The sequence below is a fragment of the Lygodium microphyllum genome, chromosome 30 (assembly GCF_053477565.2).
Source record: "Lygodium microphyllum isolate KBCC chromosome 30, Lygodium_microphyllum_v1.1.10, whole genome shotgun sequence".
NCBI classification, from domain to species: domain Eukaryota; kingdom Viridiplantae; phylum Streptophyta; class Polypodiopsida; order Schizaeales; family Lygodiaceae; genus Lygodium; species Lygodium microphyllum.
This window is the reverse complement of record NC_141164.1, coordinates 51689492-51708710: the sequence shown is the minus strand read 5'-3', so window position 1 is coordinate 51708710 and position 19219 is coordinate 51689492. Positions and strand designations below refer to the sequence as shown.

The 19219-nt window shown below is 38.6% G+C and overlaps 1 protein-coding gene across 1 annotated transcript in view; it reads left to right on the top strand.

The window, feature by feature from the left end:
- LOC148009839 (Cytidine/deoxycytidylate deaminase family protein) overlaps positions 1-18939 on the top strand; it is a 72690-nt gene extending 53751 nt beyond the window's left edge. Inside the window, exon 9 of the mRNA XM_087673239.1 lies at positions 18919-18939. Coding sequence (XP_087529365.1) covers positions 18919-18924 — 6 coding nt within the window. The 3' untranslated portion in view covers positions 18925-18939. The remainder of the gene's footprint in view (positions 1-18918) is intronic.
- The last annotated feature ends 280 nt before the right edge of the window (positions 18940-19219 follow it).

The following is a 19219-nucleotide window of genomic DNA, read 5'->3' as shown; positions in this document are numbered from 1 at the left end:
CATTTGGGGAGTGGTGGCCACAGAACTTATTTGGAGGACTTTGTAATTTTAATTTTGGTTCTTCTCGTTTAAGGCCTGTACAGATCATTGGACCAAAAAAGAAGATGATGTGTGCTCCCCAAATCCAAGTACATGCTACTACAGATCCTCGCCATCTGAAAGCTCATCCCAATGCAAAGGAGTGTCAAACAGACTCTACAAAATGAACAACAAGACATTAGTCCACTATACATAATGCATATTAAAAAACTAGTAACTATAGAGATAAGAAAGAGGATTGACTTACTAGGCCGCCACACGCATATAATCTATCAATAAGTGTAGTGAGACTGTGTCTCTCTGCATAACGAGTCTCCAAACCTGTGGGTTCGTGGTTTGTGATAGAGTATTGTAAGAAAATAGAATAGCATTGTTAGAAACAAGATTGTTAGTACAAGTAATATTCCAAATTGGTTTGGCTCTCCTCTCCATGGTTCCGTGTAATTTCATGAGTTGTCATCACCAGTCTTGTACTTATTTTATGAGTTATCAGTCTTGCGGTTTAAGTATTTTTTGTGCTCGTCTTGATAATGATTGCATATCCAATATGTAATTGCTTTTTTTATAGAATATTATACAACACATGGTGCTATGGTGGCAGTGCAACTTGCTGCTCTGCCACAAATTATTTTCCCTCTGTAAGCGTCACTATTTGTATCGCTAATTTACTGCATGTGTCGTTATTTACATCACAGAGAGCGTCGCTAATCGCATCGCAATCCATCACTATTGCACATAGAGCATCACTATTTGCGTCACTATTTGCATCACAAAAGTGACACTCGATGCAAATAGCGACGCAATTAGAGATGCTATCTTTGATGAATTTGTAGAGACACCTATACCAATGCTTTTAGCGATGGCGGGGGTAATTTTTTTAATGAACATTTGCATTGCTTTGAACATTAGTATGTTGCTTGTATCTTATAGTGTTAACTAAGATGGTTTTCACTATCTTGCTAAACCTTGTTGAGCTTAATCAGATAGACATGTAATCCTTTTCTTCGGTCCTTTCACTATTCGTGAAGCTTTAGCTAGCTAAACTAAAATGCAATATCGATTCATTCGGGCTTGATGGGCCCCAAGGAAAGTTGGAGATTGCAATATACTAGCAATGGAGTGTTGTCTTACTTGGTGGCATATTTGATATCCATGTTGGAGGCGGCATATGCCAACCACAAACTTGGGAGAGCCAATGCATGCAAGTTAGTTAGCAGGGGAGGGATTCAAGGGATCTATCAACTTGTTAGTGATTTTGGCCAATGCTCTACTATAGAGCAAAAAACGACATGCATTCATTGGTGGAAAGTTCCATGGTGCAGGACCCAGTACAGAGAAGCTTTTGAGTCAACTACAACAAGGAATTAGCCCCACACCTTGAGCAACGGTAAGGATGGTTGAGGAGGTGGCAAGAGGAACTGAATTGCATAAATGTCCTGATTTTGAAGGGGACAATGTGACTGTAGTAAGAAAACACAAGGTTGATGGGAAAGTGAGGTCCGAGAAAGCCAACGCCTCTCACAGGCTTGAGAATGTGACAAAAAACATACCTAGAAAACTAAACTTTGAGGACCCTTTGCCTTCCGACCAATCAAGGCCAGTATCACCAAATTGTTCGGAGGAAATGGTGATGGAGATAGTCCATCATGACACCGTTTGGGCTATAAGAAGGATTCCAACTTGCAGTCGTGCACAATGTCAAGGATGGTTGGGAGCTAGAAAGGGACAATGCAAAAAACCTATAAAAAAAATATCACATGGGGTGCCTTCACCTTCATTTTGTGGCATCATGGAGTGGTGTAGCTCAAGAGGGGAAGCTAGCAATCAACATGGAATGCGGTGCCAATTCACGTGGTTTTGTAATGATAGTGTGGACCATACATGGAACATTTATTCTTCCATTCAACACGCACCGCCCAAGGTTCCATAAGTATGGCCAATGGTGGCAAGAGGCACTAATTTGACCATAAAAGAAATCGACATGTTGGAGAGTGGTGGGTTTGTTTTACAAAAGGTGGCACAAGAGGCGGATGTTAACGAGGGCTCATGTAGATATCGAAGAGGTGTTTCACAAGTTGTAGGGAAAAGGATAGACTCAGCGTTGACTCTAGATGCAACTATGAAGGGCCACACAGTGGTGAAGGCTTTGAAGCATGAGGTTTTCAAACTAGAGATAACTAACTCAAGTGTCATGCATGAGTGTTATGATGTGCATATTACAAAGAATCCACCATGTAATTGTCAGGATTTCATGGACCATGCGGCAGAAGGAAAAGCATATTTGGCATGTAAGCAGCTATACTATGTGTACCTCCAAGTGTTTGGGATGGATGCAAATGCCAACATGTTTATACACCAACCCATACTCACTGAAGAAAAATTGCACATTGTATTTGGAAGCAGAAGAACTTTTCCAACACCACCTATACCAGTAATGCAATGACTACCTCTTAACACAACCACATTTTATTTTGTTGAAAAGTCACCATTATACAATCCATTTGGATGGAAAGCCTTTGGTGAACTTGTCTCTCTTAATTTGACCAAAAAAAGCACATTTCCCAAAGTTAACACAATACAAATGTACATTTGGATTGCTTGTATGAACTGTCTTGTATCATATTTGTTGGGGAGAGGAGGGGAAGGGAGAGAGAAGGGGAGGGGAGGGAGCTATCAATGCATTGAAATTAAAGTTCGAAAAACACTTAGTGGTTACTAAGCATTCACATTATGTGTGTGTGTGTGTGTGTGTGTGTGTGTGTGTGTGTGTGTGTGTGTGTGTGTGTGTGTGTGTGTGTGTGTGTGTGTGTGAGACATATAGATAGAGATGTATTTAGGATTTAAGAGAGGCATTTGTTACAACACATGCCATAATCTGATGTGAGGCATTATGATACAATGTGGACTGATCGCATGCGAGAGAGAGAAAGTGAGAGAGAGAGATAGGGAGATAAACACGGAGAGTGAACAAGTGACTTATATATATATATATATATATATATAGGTGAGAGGAAGAGAGAGAGAGAGAATGTAGAGTGTGAGAGAGAAATTGCATGTACAATCCTAAACTGTGAGAGAGTAAAGACATGGAGTGATGAGAGAGAGAGAGAGAGAGAGAGAGAGAGAGAGAGAGAGAGAGAGGTGTGTGGGCCATGGTGTTCCATTCTTCCATGGTGATCGCATGAATGAATCCATGTTACGTTGTCGTTGTGTTAAGGGTTGAAGATCTACCACCGGGGATTTAGTGCAGAAGAGGAGTTTAGGATTCAAAGTTCAGGAAGGGAAAATAGATTGGGGTTTAATAAGATCCGGGATTTAGAAATGATTTAGGTACGGAAGAAGAATTCAAGCTTCTTCTCTATGTATTTAGCATACATGAACGGAAGAAATAACTCTATCTTGATTACATCAAATGACTTTGGATACATACATCATATCATAAAGGATATTTTCAGATTCTCAATTCAATTATGAATATCAAATGCAAGTTCTAATGGCTTTTATTTCAAGTACATAGATGGATTTCAATCCTTTGGAACAAGTATTATGTTGATAGACTCAAATACATTCAAGATTTGGGCCAAAGATACATGAAATGAATTGAAAAAGCACAATTTTAGCTTCAGCCCTGTTTTAAAACAGAAAATTCCAGCCCATAATCAAGCTCAAAATGAGTGCATAAACTCATGAAGAAGCTCCTCTAATCATTAATGAACAAAGTCCTGATGAAAAGAGGTCATTTCCTTCCATTACAACCACATAAATCTCTTGTATGCTCATAAAAATGGACAATAACAGTGGGCTGCCCTGTTTATGACTGGTTATTTTAGCCCACAACAGCCCATATACCTTCAAAATCCTCACCCTTTGCTTGCCCCAAAGTCACTCAAGTACTTGGGTACAAGTCGGGCTTCATTGGACCAAGAATGAGGTAGACAAAATGAGAGAAGTCATGCATAAGAGCAGGCTGAATACTTTTCTCTCAGATTTTTCCCTTTTATAGATTGTTTCAACATGCATTTTCGTCAGACCAAATGGTAGAGAAGTGGAGCTCTCACCGTGTTTACATCTTCAGCTTCTGGGTTTGTTTATCTTCAATTTGCATGTTCCACAGCATGCACCATAGCTTCAGCTTTCTCCAGTTGTGCTCAGACTGTGCAGCCCGCATTTTGCACCGAAAAATGTGGACTGCTCCCTGCTCAGGTCCAGGTCACTTTTTGACCTACCCAGGTCACTTGCTGGTCACTTAAGTCTATTACTTCAGGTCCCCTATGAACTTAGTGGACTTTTGGCAACTTTTGGCATTTTTCTTGAGTTCTGACCATATTTTTACACCTGAATCAATGTAATTTATCCTGCAGACTGTCAATTACTTCCAGTTGACCAAGTTGTAGATTCCCATAGACTTATTTTTCATCAATATCCATGGTATAACTGAAAATTATATGCTAAATACAAAAGAACTTATGTAACTAAGTTGGTTATTGGATAACAATGTCTGAATTTTGTATGCAAATTCCTCATATAACTCCCAGTGAAGTTCTTCTGTGTTCATAAGAATCCCATGATTTATATTATGAACAGTAAACTCTTTGACATTCACCCCCTCCTAACCTGCACATCCTCCGGCATGTGCCATTTCATAAGATTGCAGGTCAAGGAGGGTCTTCTTCTGATATATCTTCATCTTCATTCTCTAAGTCTTTTTCTTCCTGCATGTCTTCAAGTAGAGGGCTCATATCTAAGTCATCAAGTTCATAAGTTGAAGATTCTCTTCGTTTGAAGAGTTTGATTCGTTTCCCAGCTATTGGTATCTTAATCATGGTCCCATCCATTTCAGCCAAAGAGTAAGTAGCATTATTATGTACTACTTTTACAACATATGGTCCAAGCCATCGCTTGGCTAACTTCCTATGAGCACTATATTGATTGTCCAGGCTGCTATCATAGACAAGTACCCAATCACTCTCTTGAATAGCTCTTGGACGGAGTCCATGATGCTTGTCAAACCTCTTCTTATTCTTTAATCTTGCCTTTTTCAGCCTTTCAATGGTTGTTTTGACATCTTTTGGCCTTCTTTCGAGTTGCCTTATGCGCAGAGACAGCAATTCTTCTCTATTAATGCCTTCATCCCAAGGTAAAATACTCCATGTGACAATGGATTCCTCAATAGGCATAACAGGTGGCTGTCCATATATAAGTTCAGCCAGCATATATCCTGTTACTGCACTATGGGTAGTTCTATCAGCCCATAATGCAAATGGTAGCATTTTAGGCCATTTCCTCATCTTTCATTTGCATGATTTTCCTAAAGCTTTAAGAATTGGTTGATGACCTCTTTCACTCTTACCATTGCCTTCAGGGTTGTAGGCTAAAGTAAGAGATAGCTTAATTCCCAATTGAGCAAAGAAATGGCGAGCCTCATCAGCATCCAATTCTCCTCTATCATTAGTTACTTTAGCAACACATCCATACCTGCAAAATACTTCTTCAAGTAAAAATCTACAAACAGCATGAGTAGACTTGGTTGTCAAGGCTTTTCCTTCCACTTGATTTGTGAAATCTTCTCTAGCAAGTACTAGATATCTCATGTTCCAAATTCCTTAGGCATGGTTACTAAATCAATAACCCATCTATAGTGAATGGATAAAGGATAGGTAGGCTGAAGCCCATCTCTATGCTTTACCATAGAGTACATTTGACAAACATGACAAGACTCAACAAAATGCTCAATGTCTTTATACATGTTTTTCCACCAAAACTTCTCTTTTATTTTGGCAAAAGTGCCCCATATGCCTCTATGACCAGCCAATAGGCTTTCATGAAATTCTTGCATGACTTGTCTTTGAGTCTTATTGTCACCTAAGACACGAACATGCGCCCCTCGTTTCTTTTTCACATGCCTCCAAAGGTAACCATCTTTAAGAAAAAACCATAAGCTTTTCTCTTAATTCTCTTGAACTCTTCATTAGTCCAATCTTCCTTCTTTGTCATAGTGCTAAAAAATTAGCCAATTTTTAGCCAATCATCTGCATAATATTCTTCTTTAAAGTGTGAACAAACCATAACAAAACATTGAACATGCTGTTTACTAGCTGTCCATTGTCCTTCTTTAGTTGTTTCATCCTTCCTTGCTGATGTAAAATTTATTTTAGCGGCTGAACCTGTTGTACTTGCTGTAATCTTTGTTGTGCTTGCATTAACAGCATCATTTATAAACTCTGATTCTTCTTCATCCATCATTTTTTCTTTATCCCTATATCTGGCACGCGAAAGCATGTCAGCAACTGGATTATCTCTATCTGCAATATGTTTCAAGTGAGGATTTAAGGATTTAATATAGGCTATCCATCTTAGCATGGCTATGTCAGGAGTGAAACAGCTGGCGATCATGCCCAAGAGTGGAATGCAATCTGTTTCAACTATAACGTGTGCGCCCATGAAGTACTCCCTGTCACATTTTAATGCAGTTACTACTCCCCAAAGTTCTCTTTTAATTTGAGCATACCTTCTTTGTCGTTCATTAAGAACCTTCGCTCCAAAGCGGATTACATATCTGTTGCCTTCAAGGTCGTCTTGACCAACTGCCCATCCTATTCCAATAGGACTTGTGTCTACTGTGAGTATAATGGGCTGTCCATTAGAGTAATTAGCCCTCTTTAAAGTGGGGGCTGAAATCAGCATTTTCTTGAGTTTCCGAATAGCCTGAGTATGTTCTTTTTCCCATATAAACCTTTGGCCCTTTCTAAGCAGCTGATAAAGACTTTCAGCAACATGAGCAAAATGTGATATCCAAATAAGGTAGAAGACACATGCACCAAGAAATCTTCTCACCTCTGAAACATTTGTACATTCTTCCTGCATTTTGCTGATAGCATCTATTTTGGATGGAGAAGGCTTTCGGCCATATGGACCACATATATGTCCGACCACAAGGACTTCTTCGACTCCAAAAATAGATTTAGCTCCTGAAAGAGTAAGATGGACTTCTTCTAATTTAGACAAGATTTGAGCACAATCATTAATATGATCTGAAACAAACTTTCGACATCCAAGTTCATTGAGTTCTTCATTTTTCTCATGAACTTCACATCCTTTGATTGGAACATCATCAAGAAAAGGAAGAGTTAATTGAGGAATATAATCCCTCAATACTTTATGCATAGCATTCATCATGTGAGCTACTGAATTCGTAGCCCCTTGAGGTAGAGTACACATGCGGACTAGGCCAAGAGGCGTCTTCATTGTGGTAATGTCTCGGCTTTCCAAAGCAAGCTGAAATTGGTTGTAGCCTGAATATAAATCTCCCATGGAATAGATTGCCCTACCTGCAAAAGCTTCGGCAAACTCATCAACAATTGGCCCTGATCCAACATTTCTAATAGTGACTTTATTGACGGGCTGTAAATCTTGAATGAATCGCAAAGATCCATTCTTCTTAGGTACGGTAAACCATCGGTTGGAATATGGAGCTGAAGATGGCTCCAATATTCGCATTTTAATCTTTTCATTTAGAAGTTCCAATAACTTAGGCAAATGAGCCCTTGGAACCGGAATTGGTTTAAGATTCCAAGGAACATGTGGGACCATAAAAATCACCATTAGTGCCACAATGCTTGGATCCACACAGCCAATGTCATGTGGCTGAAATAAAAAGGCTTTGCCATGATTCTTTAACGTCTGCATGAAGATTTGCTTTTCAGGCGGCATGAGGAAAGAGTCTTCACCAATTTTCAGCTTTTGTAGACTTTCTGCTGTAAATTCATGGCCAATTTCTTTAGGATCACGAAGGCTTGGCTGTTTGGATACCTTTTTTGCCAGTCCTTCGCTTTCAGGCGGTAGAGGAGTAGCTACCGGCTTGACCTTTTTATCAACTGTTTTATACTTTGTTTCTACTCTTACTTCATCCTTGTTTGGCTATCCAAAAGCTTCATAATCTGCAAATTCTTGAATTATGTCATACATATCCAATGTACATACCTGTATGGACTAATTTTCAGTTTGATTTTCTGCATGAACGGTTGTATAAATTTCAGCCATTGTATCATTATAATTCAGCCCATAAAATAGTCCTGAAATTTCTACATCTTTAGGTAAAACATCAATTTGCTTCAGCTCTTGTTCCATATGACACAAATACTTTCTTTCAGCCCTGTTCATGGCTGAAAACTGTTTATAACAGCCCATACTATTGGCTGTAAAAACCTGCAAATCGGCTTTTGGCCTTGCCTCCTTTATATGTGGAGGCAATTCTTTGTGACATGATGCACTGCCATAGCCTCCACTTATAGCAGCGCTACCTGAAAACCCTTAAATTCTCGGGCATTAGGAGGAACAGGATGATCTCTCAATCGATCCCTATTCCGATGGTGATTAACACAGACGGTCAGGAATTGGACAGCTTTGTCATTATCCTTACTTCTTATCCGAGCATATGATGAACCATCATCAAGCGCCTTTGTCTCTAAACGAGACTCGGAAATAAATGGTTGTCCAAGAATGATAGGATAGCTGCAGGAATCTTGAACAAAGAAATGAAATTCATCTTTTACATTACCAATAGTAACTTGTACATAAGGACACGCTGCATAAAGATCGCTAGAAGAGTTATTGGCTGCCTTCATGCGCCATCCTGGGTCCACATCAATGGGCCATCCGCCATTCTCATAAAGACTTCTTGACATAACATTAATTTCCAAACCATGGTCTATAAGGGCAATGCATGGAGTTTCTTTTTCACCGATTTTAACAACAGTTTCAGTAGTCGCCCTTGCCCAATGGGTACGGGAGTAGTGACTACTAGGAATAAAGTGAGCTTCACTTTGTTCTTGCATGTTGTGAAGAAGAGCCTCTTTCTTATGCATGGGCTGTACTTTAGATTGAGAAGTCCCCACCATAATGGTTTCTTCAGTTTCTGCTTCATAAACTTTGGCTTCTACGGCTGCAATCAATTCTTGGATTGCCTCCAATCGAATCCCTTGAGTTTTTAGCTTCTCTTCATCCTGCAAATACACATGAGGTACTTGCAAAAAAGCATGTACAGATTCTTCAGTTTTCTCACTAACATATTGTCCTTTTCGTTTAATTACATCAATTATTGCATCATGAAATCCTCGTTTTGCAATACCGAGAATTTCACCTAATGTAAATTCAATTCTACTTCCAAGAATCCTTTCTTCTAGGATCCGTTTAAGATCCGTTGCAGTCTCTATGTCAGACTGCAATTTGTAACTGGGATGTTTGCTTTTTCTTTTTCCTTTTGTCTTCTTTGCTTGAGGGGCATCTCCCATGTCAAACTTTGGCAGTGATGGATTTTCAGCAGCCTTCTATTGGTCTGGTTTACTTCTTGTTATGCGTTTAGTCGGTCCTAAAGAAGAAGGACCGGCAACAACTTCTTCTCTTCTTCTTTTTTCTTCTATCATGGCTTCTTGATTATTAATTTTAGCTAACCGAGCAAAAGCTGAAAATGAATCCACAGGTTTGGTCCAACCAGTTCTTCCTCGAATACATTGACTGGCAGTGGTTAAATCATCTTTAGTTGCCTTGCCTTGCTCCATGCGATCCAAGGCTTGCATCCACACTTTAGATTTTGCATTAATTTTACATGCTTTAACAATTTCATTAGTTGACTCAATTTGCAGCCCATAGATTGCTGCATCAACAGCTGCATAGGCCGTTCTTGTTGCCAAATCCTCCAATCTTTTCTTCATGCCACCATTGCCGAAGTTTGGCTCAAGAGGAAGCCCGGTTTCGGTTGCATGAATTTTATCATCCTTCCAAAAGACTAATTTTTATGCTTCAGCTTCACGGAATGCACCGCACTCCCTTTTGTCATGCTGAAGGCTATCACACCAAATACAATGTCTTTTGAAGCCTTCTCGTACAGGCCTTTGGGCAGTTGACCAACCCCTTTCTTCTACTTTTACATCAAGCCTTTTCACTTTAGAATTAATCTCCGTTAGATTAAGATGGAGATCTCGCATGCTTTTAATTAGCTCGTCCATGACATCCTTCTTTGGAGATGGAACAACAAAATTTCTTGGTTGCTCGGCCATAGAGACAGGAGGTCGAGAAACTGGAACAGGCTCCTTCATAGATTCAGTTGTTGCAGGGGTTGATCCCCATCTTAGGCGCATTCGCTCTCTTCGAGCAATCATATTAATTGCTTCAGTGACATCACTCCAATCAGTCTTCAATCCCTTCTCAGAGTCAGGGTCTTCAAGTCGATCAGTTAATTTCTCCTGAAGAGAAGAATCTGCAGCCTTTAGAAATAATTCAATTTTTTGACTTTCCATACCTTGTTGGTCGTCAGGATCTAGTTGGGCAAATTTGCTTTCAAATTCTCGATGAAGAGCAGTGGCGGTTAGACCCTTATTGGGCCTTTCGACCCATTCGATGAAGACTTTCTTTGTCATAAGGCCAGAATCTTCAAGGAAAAATTCTTCTCGAAGAGCCTTCTTGAACACAGTCCATCCTGCATCTTTTTGGAAAAGACCATGAATTCGGTCATGGAGACCATGCACAGCCAGACGGGCAAAATAACGGCTCCAGGCATGTTGAGGGACTCCAAAGAAGACCATCTTGTCAGTATAAAGGCGGATAAAAGAGGATACATTTTGCCCATTAAATTGCTTGAGCTCTTGTCCAACTGCTTCTAAGGCTTTAATGGCAGCAGCATCAATCCGCTCTTCTTCTTGTCTCCGTTGTTGTTGCAATTGCAACTGCTGTTGAAGTTGCAATTGTTGTTGTTGGCTTTCTTGCATTAGACGAACCAACTGTTGTAAGGCATCTCCTCCCGAACTTGATGATTCTCCCATTGGACTTCTTCTTCCGCAGTGGACCTTCACGTCGGGTTCACCACTGTCGTCGTGTTAAGGGCTGAAGGTCTACCACCGGGGCTTTAGTGCAGAAGAGGAGTTTAGGATTCAAAGTTCAGGAAGGGGAAATAGATTGAGGTTTAATAAGATCCGGGATTTAGAAATAATTTAGGTACGGAAGAAGAATTCAAGCTTCTTCTCTATGTATTTAGCATACATGAACGGAAGAAATAACTCTATCTTGATTACATCAAATGCCTCTGGATACATACATCATATCATAAAGGATATTTTCAGATTCTCAATTCAATTATGAATATCAAATGCAAGTTCTAATGGCTTTTATTTCAAGTACATAGATGGATTTCAACCCTTTGGAATAAGTATTATGTTGATAGACTCAAATACATTCAAGATTTGGGCCAAAGATACATGCAATGAATTGAAGAAGCATAATTTTAGCTTTAGCCCTGTTTTAAAACAACAGCCCATAATCAAGCTCAAAATGAGTGCATAAACTCATGAAGAAGCTCCTCTAATCATTAATGAACAAAGTCCTGATGAAAAGAGGTCATTTCCTTCCATTACAACCACATAAATCTCTTGTATGCTCATAAAAATGGACAATAACAGTGGGCTGCCCTGTTTATGACTGGTTATTTCAGCCCATAACAGCCCATATACCTTCAAAATCCTCACCCTTTGCTTACCCAAAGTCACTCAAGTACTTGGGTACAAGTCGGACTTCATTGGACCAAGAATGAGGTAGACAAAATGAGAGAAGTCGTGCATAAGAGCAGGCTGAATACTTTTCTCTCAGATTTCCCCCTTTTATAGATTGTTTCAACATGCATTTTCGTCAGACCAAATGGCAGAGAAGTGGAGCTCTCACCATGTTTACATCTTCAACTTCTGGGCTTGTTGATCTTCAGTTTGCATGTTCCACAGCATGCACCATAGCTTCAGCTTTCTCCAGTTGTGCTCAGACTGTGCAGCCCGCATTTTGCACCGAAAAATGCGGGCTGCTCCCTGCTCAGGCCAGGTCACTTTTTGACCTACCCAGGTCACTTGCTGGTCACTTAAGTCTATTACTTCAGGTCCCCTGTGAACTTAGTGGACTTTTGGCAACTTTTGGCATTTTTCTTGAGTTCTGACCATATTTTTACACCTGAATCAATGTAATTTATCCTGCAGACTATCAATTACTTCCAATTGACCAAGTTGTAGATTCCCATATACTTATTTTTCATCAATATTCATGGTATAACTGAAAATTATATGCTAAATACAAAAGAACTTATGTAACTAAGTTGGTTATTGGATAACAATGGCTGAATTTTGTATGCAAATTCCTCATATAACTCCCAGTGAAGTTCTTCTGTGTTCATAAGAATCCCATGATTTATATTATGAACATTAAACTCTTTGACAACATGCTAGAGAGAGAAATCGTTTACATGAGATGGAGTGCTATTTGATCAAGTGTGCTAGAAAGAGAAAAAGAGAATATGCACGTAGAGGAAAAAACTGATAGAGAGTGTGAGTGAGTGAGTGGTGGCAATCATGGAGGTGGTGGGGATAATGGTAGTGATGGTGGAGGTGGCAACAGTATTGGTGGAGGCAGCAGAGATGGTGGTAGTGGTGGTGGAGGTAAAAAAAATCAAGGGGTGGAATAAGTGGACTATGTGAAACAAGAAATAGAGTTGCCCAGAAAAGCTCGCTCAAAAATCTTGCTTCTCACATGCACTTCTTCAACAATTACAATGTGTGACTTACCTTCCCTTGTTCTTTATCATAGTAGAAATAAAGAATAAAGTGATAATAACAAGTGATCGCCACCTATAGTAGTGTACAAGTGTGTGGGAAATAAGTACAAGTAAATGTAGGTGGCTAGGCACAAACGGCCTTTTAACCCCCAACACCTCACATACTTTATTAGTAGAACAATCCACTTGCTTTAGAATCCTTAGTAAATTGGCTTTAGAGGTGTCCACTTTAGCTTGAGGTAGGGAGGAAGAGAAGCCATGCTACATGCTTGCTTGTAGATTTTGCAACTTCCTCCAAAGGATCTAATAAGTGTGACTCAAGATTTCACAGCTTTAAACAATTACTCCTACTATTGGTGCATTAGGCACACTAGCATCATGACTTGATGTTTGAAGATGTTTTATTTATACTATGCTAAAGTGATGTCTGTGACTAGTTTTTGTAAAATAACAAGTCATTAAAAATCAAGGGGATTAAGGGTTAGCTTAGCCAAGCATTGGACACCTTTGACTCTTGAAGTTGTCTCCTTTAAAGAAGAGTGGTTTAGAGGCCCAATTCTGTGGAAACAAGAAGGGAGAAGATGGAAGCAAGACCTCCCGAGTTTTCACACAAGTTTGATCATCTAGTTTATTAATATCCATTGGCCTTGTTGGAGAAAATGAAAGTAAGACCTCTCAAGTTTGCACAAAAGCTCAATCATCTAGTCTATTAATATCCATTGACCTTTATGGTTGCCCCGAAAATGGATAAGTGTTATGGTATAGATTTCTACATGATTGATCAACTTGCTCAAAGTTTTGCATTGCTTGCATTTTTTTTGTGCATCCTTAGCAAATGGACTTTGGAGCTATCTACTTCAAGTTGAGGTGGGGAGAAAGAGAAGTTATGCTACATACTAGCATATATATTTTGCAACTTCCTTTGAAGTGTCTATATATCAATGTCTTCAACAAGAGTGATTGAGGATTGCACACTTTAAGCAATCACTTCTCATGTTGGTGCATATGGTACCCTAGCATCATGAGTTGATGTTTGAAGATGTTTTATTCATAATATGCTACGATGAGGTCAATAGCTAGTTTTTGTAATAAGTCATTAAAAATTAAGGGGATTAAGGATTGGCTTAGCCAAACATTGGCTACTTTTGATTCTAAAAGTTGGAGCAAAAGTGGAAGCATAAGAAAAAGCAAGAGCTATGGAGGTTCAAGGAGCAAGAGAGAGCAAGATGGTATGTGAGAACTCTAATAGTCACAATGTGCGACCTACCTTTTCTCATTCTATTGTCATGTAAAGAATAAAAAATAAAGTGACAGTGATGGGTGGCTACCACTTACTATATACGGGTGTGTAATTGGTAAGTGTAAGTAAATGTAGATGGCTAGGCACAAGAGACCTTTAGAAATAGACATCATCTCATCCTACTTCCATCATCTTCCTAAGGAAGGCATAACGTTCCATTGGGAGACTTTTAGTAAGAATGTCTATAGGATTCTCATTAGTCAAGTTCTTAACAAGCTCTATGTGCTTGTCCTCGATGACCTCTCTATTAAAATGATAATGGATCTCAATGTGGTTGGTCTTCATATGAAAGACCAAGTTACGTGCCAACTCAATAGCATCCATAGAGTTTGAATGCAATGTAGAAGTCATAGTCCTACCAAGATTGGCAACCAAATGTCCTGACCATAGAGCCTCCTTGCAAGCCTTAGTGTATACAATGTAGTTGGTCTTAATAAAGACAAGGCCATGCATTTCTACACCACAGACATCCGAGAAACAACACCTCTAGTAAAGGCAAAAACAAAGCTAGAGGTGGTGGACTTCCTACTATTTTCATGTCTTGCATAGTCAGAGTCTATGTAGCCCACAACTCTAGTATCGTGGCCACCATAACAAATACACATATCAACAATGTCCTTGAGATATCTCATGATACCCTTCATGATGTCCCAATATCGCCTACCATGTGTCACCATATAACTAGCCACAACACCCACTACAAATGATATATTTAGTAGCTACATGCCATACTTCAAGTTGCCCACCATAGATGCATATGAGATCTTGGCCGTCTTAGCCTTCTCATCATCTGATCTATGTGACTGACATTCACATAAGAAGGTAGTGGGTGTCCAATAGGCTTATCACCCTACATATGGAACCACTAGCAGCCTTTATAAATATACTCCTTCTGTGATAGGTAAAGGAGTCCTTTAGAGTGATTGTGCATAATGCACATACCAAGTTTATCTCAAGGCTCTTCTTGAGTTGATTCTTCAAAGCATCCAACTCATTAGGAGCACTCCTAGCAATTAGCATGTCATCAACATATAGCACCAAAATTATAAGGCTACTATCATTAGCATTCTCTGTGTAAAGTCACTAATCTATATCACTATAGGAGTAACCCTATAAATGCACAAAGACTTTAAACTTATGATACCATTCCCTAGTTGTCTGTTTAAGTCCATAAAGGCTCCTCCTCAACTTGCACACTAGGTGTTCCTTGCCCTTTTCCTCGAAGCCCATGAGACGTAGACTTGCCCATATTGGGTTGTGAGCCTATATTATGATTCTTATTCCCATTACCACCTTGTCTACCTCTCACTATGAATGCATGAGAAGTATGGGCTACATCAACATCCTTCTTGTTTACTTCCTTAGTAAACAAAGCACTCTTTATATCCTTGAGCTAAAATCTACCTTCAAGAGGGTTTGCACTCATAGTAATGTGGAATATATTCCAAGACTCAGGTAATGCGATAAGAAAGAAAAGGGACTTGACATTCTCCCCAAACTTAAGACCTTGTGAAGTAAGCTGACTAAAAATGGAATGAAACTCATTTAACTGAAAAGACATAAATGTCCCATCCTTCATACAAAGATCCATGAGTTTTGTAAGCCAATATAGTTGTGTTGCAGGACTCTCTTATCATAAACATCACAAATATTCTTCCATTATGCATAAGTACTATCCTCAGTCTAATGACATTGAAGTATAACTACTTTGACAATGTTAAGGTGATGGTAAACTTGCATAGTTTATCAATCTCTTCCCATTCCTCTACATCATAAAGTTCTGTATTCGTGTCTTCTAATTTCAATGGCTTGACTTATTTCTTTCGCATCAATATCTACCAAATCTTAGTCTTCCAATACTAGAAGTTATTACCATCCAACTTCTTTATGTTGAAGATAGCACTGCAGTTTGAAGCATTTGACGCACCTGCCATTATATCTACCAAAAAAAGAGAATATGGACTATTGTAATAATGGCAAGTCAGACCCCAAAACCAAGCCAAAAAGCATGAAATAGGAGAAATATTGAGCCAATACACTAATGTCTACAAGCAAGAAGCAGTACAGTGCTAAAGACAAGTGTCTGCTATCAAAAGAACTACTCAAAACTGATTGTCATCATATTTGTCCATAAAATTGCAATAAATAAATATGTAATTATATGAAAACATTTTTAAAAAAGATTCCATTGCCAAGAAAATCCTAATAGCAATCGGGATTAATAATGAAACTAGCAGTATAGCATAAACCACCAAGTACCAAAAACTATCAAAGCATTCAAGGTGTCAAGTACATGGATGCATATCAAGCATGTATCCATCACTAATAACCCACTAACAATAAGTGGTACAAGGTGTCTAAATCAAAGAAAAATCAACGCACATTCATAATCCTTTGGAAGTGATAGTGTATCTATAAACCAATAAAGCATAAGAGAGTATCTCACTCACTCAAATGAATCAAGCTCTATATAAAAATACCAAGTGCTCCAATGGAGCAAATCCATAGTATCCAAAGTAGCAAAAGAAGCTCTATGTATAGACCTCATAGCATTCGGATGCCCAAAATACATCATATATGCATTCAGAGCATAGACCTTCAATAAGTCTTCAAGCTCATAAGTGAAAATCACTAAAGTAAATAGTCATTGTCCAAATGCAACCAACCAATCTCAAATCCAAGATGTAGATCTCAATATAAGCATATCCAAGCATACATAACAATGCTAAGCATCAATATAACCATGTAGCATATCCGAATAGCATGTAGGCATTTAATACATAAACATTAACTGTGAATACTTGTTGTCCAAACTAGAACTATTTTTTTCTGTGTAAAACAAAGAACTAAAAATTGCATAGGATCAACTCTATGATTGCTGAAATCTACAGTTCTTGTCATGCTCTTCCTTTTGATATATAAAACACCTCAGTTCAATATCATGTGTAAAAGTTATGGGCCAAATATGAAAGTATTGTCAAGCTACCATAGTTGTCTATGACTTCTTTAGCATGCTTTATATCCACTCAAAATGGATAGAATGGCTCTAAACAGAATTTCTGAAAGGTATTTTTACTTTCTCCTTTGCTATGCATGCATTTGAGAGAAAGAAAATCAAAGATAATGATGATTTCTCTTCTCTTGAAAGGCTTCAATGATGCTTGAATATCTAAAATCTCTTTCTGAGCATTCAAAGCTAAGATGTTTTGCATCATTTATAGCCATTAATGGACTACCAAAATCAATGTCAAATTGTCCTACATCAATGCCAATTTGAGTCTCAATGTCTCAAGCACTTGCTTGACTTAGATCTAGATCGTATATGCCAGTTCATGGAAGAAAGACTCTTGGGCCATAATTATAAGCTAAAGTGTTAAATGAAGTAGAATATGCATATCTCATGAGAACTTAAACCATTCATGATATCCATATTAAGATGCACACTAATGGTGATTTCCTAGAAGCCTTTGGTACCATGAGTACCTCTAGTTTTTTATCCCTCAATGAAATTGTCTCTGAAAAGCATAGAGGGAAAAAATAGTAAAGTACATAAACTTGTAAGCACATGTGTGAATATTGGTTTCTTATAGGTTTTCTACCTCAAATAAAAATAAGAAAAAAACTCTGAGGTTTGAGTGCTTTTTTAATTCTAAAAAGAATATCTATTTCCTCTATAGATCCATAGAGAAAAAATGTTTAGTGGTCCTCTATGGCACCCACCACCTCCTTTGTTGGCAGAATCATCTCTTGAGCCAAGAGAGTTGGGAGAGACGACCCATGACTCGTTCAATAATAGGTGAGTAGTCTTATATTAACTTGAAATTCATTTTATTTGTTTGGTGCCCATGAAGAAGAGTTATATGTATGATTATTAAAAATATATTACTAGAAATAATTGTTGCAAGGTTCTAATATCAAACATACATTGATACTTTGCTAGTGATGTGACTTAGATTGATAGATTTGCCCTTGATAGGTAAACGTGGTAGCCACATATTGCAAGAACCTCAATTTACATGTTGCATGTAGCATTGCATCGTCGTTTAGTTAGCATTAATCACTATGTGTTGTTAATTGAATATCATCATCAAGTTTTTGCAACACAAAAGGCACATCTTTATACAAAAGATAGTGTTCCATGTCGAGATGTAGCTTGATTGATATTTACAGATTTTCCTACGAGCTTGCTTGTGGATGCTCTAGGTCTCACTCCATTGGATAAGCTACTTTTTCTCTCATACAAGGTTTACATCAAAATCACTTCCCATATGTCATGACCCTTATGCTTCTTTTAGCAGCATGACTATTCCCAAGTGGAACACATTCTCAAAGGGTCCAATTATGGGTTGCATGGATCTTACTTGTGAGTATTTGGCCAATGAGGGATTCTTGGTCACTATGTGATTGGCAGAGCATATAAGTGAGTTCGTTGCGGATGCAGTGAGAGTGGGGCTTGTGCTTCACCACACTTGGATGCTCATGTGTGATTCCAAGGCTTATCAACACCCTATTACTAGAGAGGCAATAAGATAACAAAGTTGGATGCTTTAAACATATTGTTATATGTTGTAAACAAGGTTTGTGTTGCATGCTTTCAATATAAACTTGGATCACTTATTCTATTTCCACTCATGAATAGGTACTTGATCTTACCGTGTCTTTAGCATCATGCTAGTCATGTCCAACCTCACTATGACAGAGAGGCTAGGGAGAAGATTTTAGAGAGGTTGTTTCTAGTATATCATAGCTACATGCTAAATGATTGTGTCATTCCCATAGACATTGATGGTGTCATCATTAGAGACAAGGAGAGGTCTCATCTTTCCTATCAATAAGTAGTCTTGTATGTTTTTACTCTCATATTGCCTTGTATGGTTATTTCATTGTTTCTACTTGCATGGTTGTAAACGTTTTGCATATTAATTGGTGATATGGTTAGGTGGTTATTGGCTACATTTATAGAGTGCTACAACTATGTTTTGGATGTGTTTGCAAGGTGTGATTGTTTGGCATGGGCCATCGTAGAGGAGATGAGACATTGCATGTTTTTAGAGCTAGACGCGTGCTCTATGGGGAGTATTTGTCCACCCTTTTGTGTGGATTGGAATTGTGCTAAGGGGGAGTGGTTTTTTTGAGAGACTCTAGACATTTCATTTTGTTGCTGCTTTTAGACATTTATCATGTACTTCATCATGTGACTATAGTTTGATCTTTGAGTATGCCATGTGACTATATGGTTGGTGGGATTGTGCTATTCAAACTCACTACATTGTTTAGTCTGATGTTCTACTTTGTGG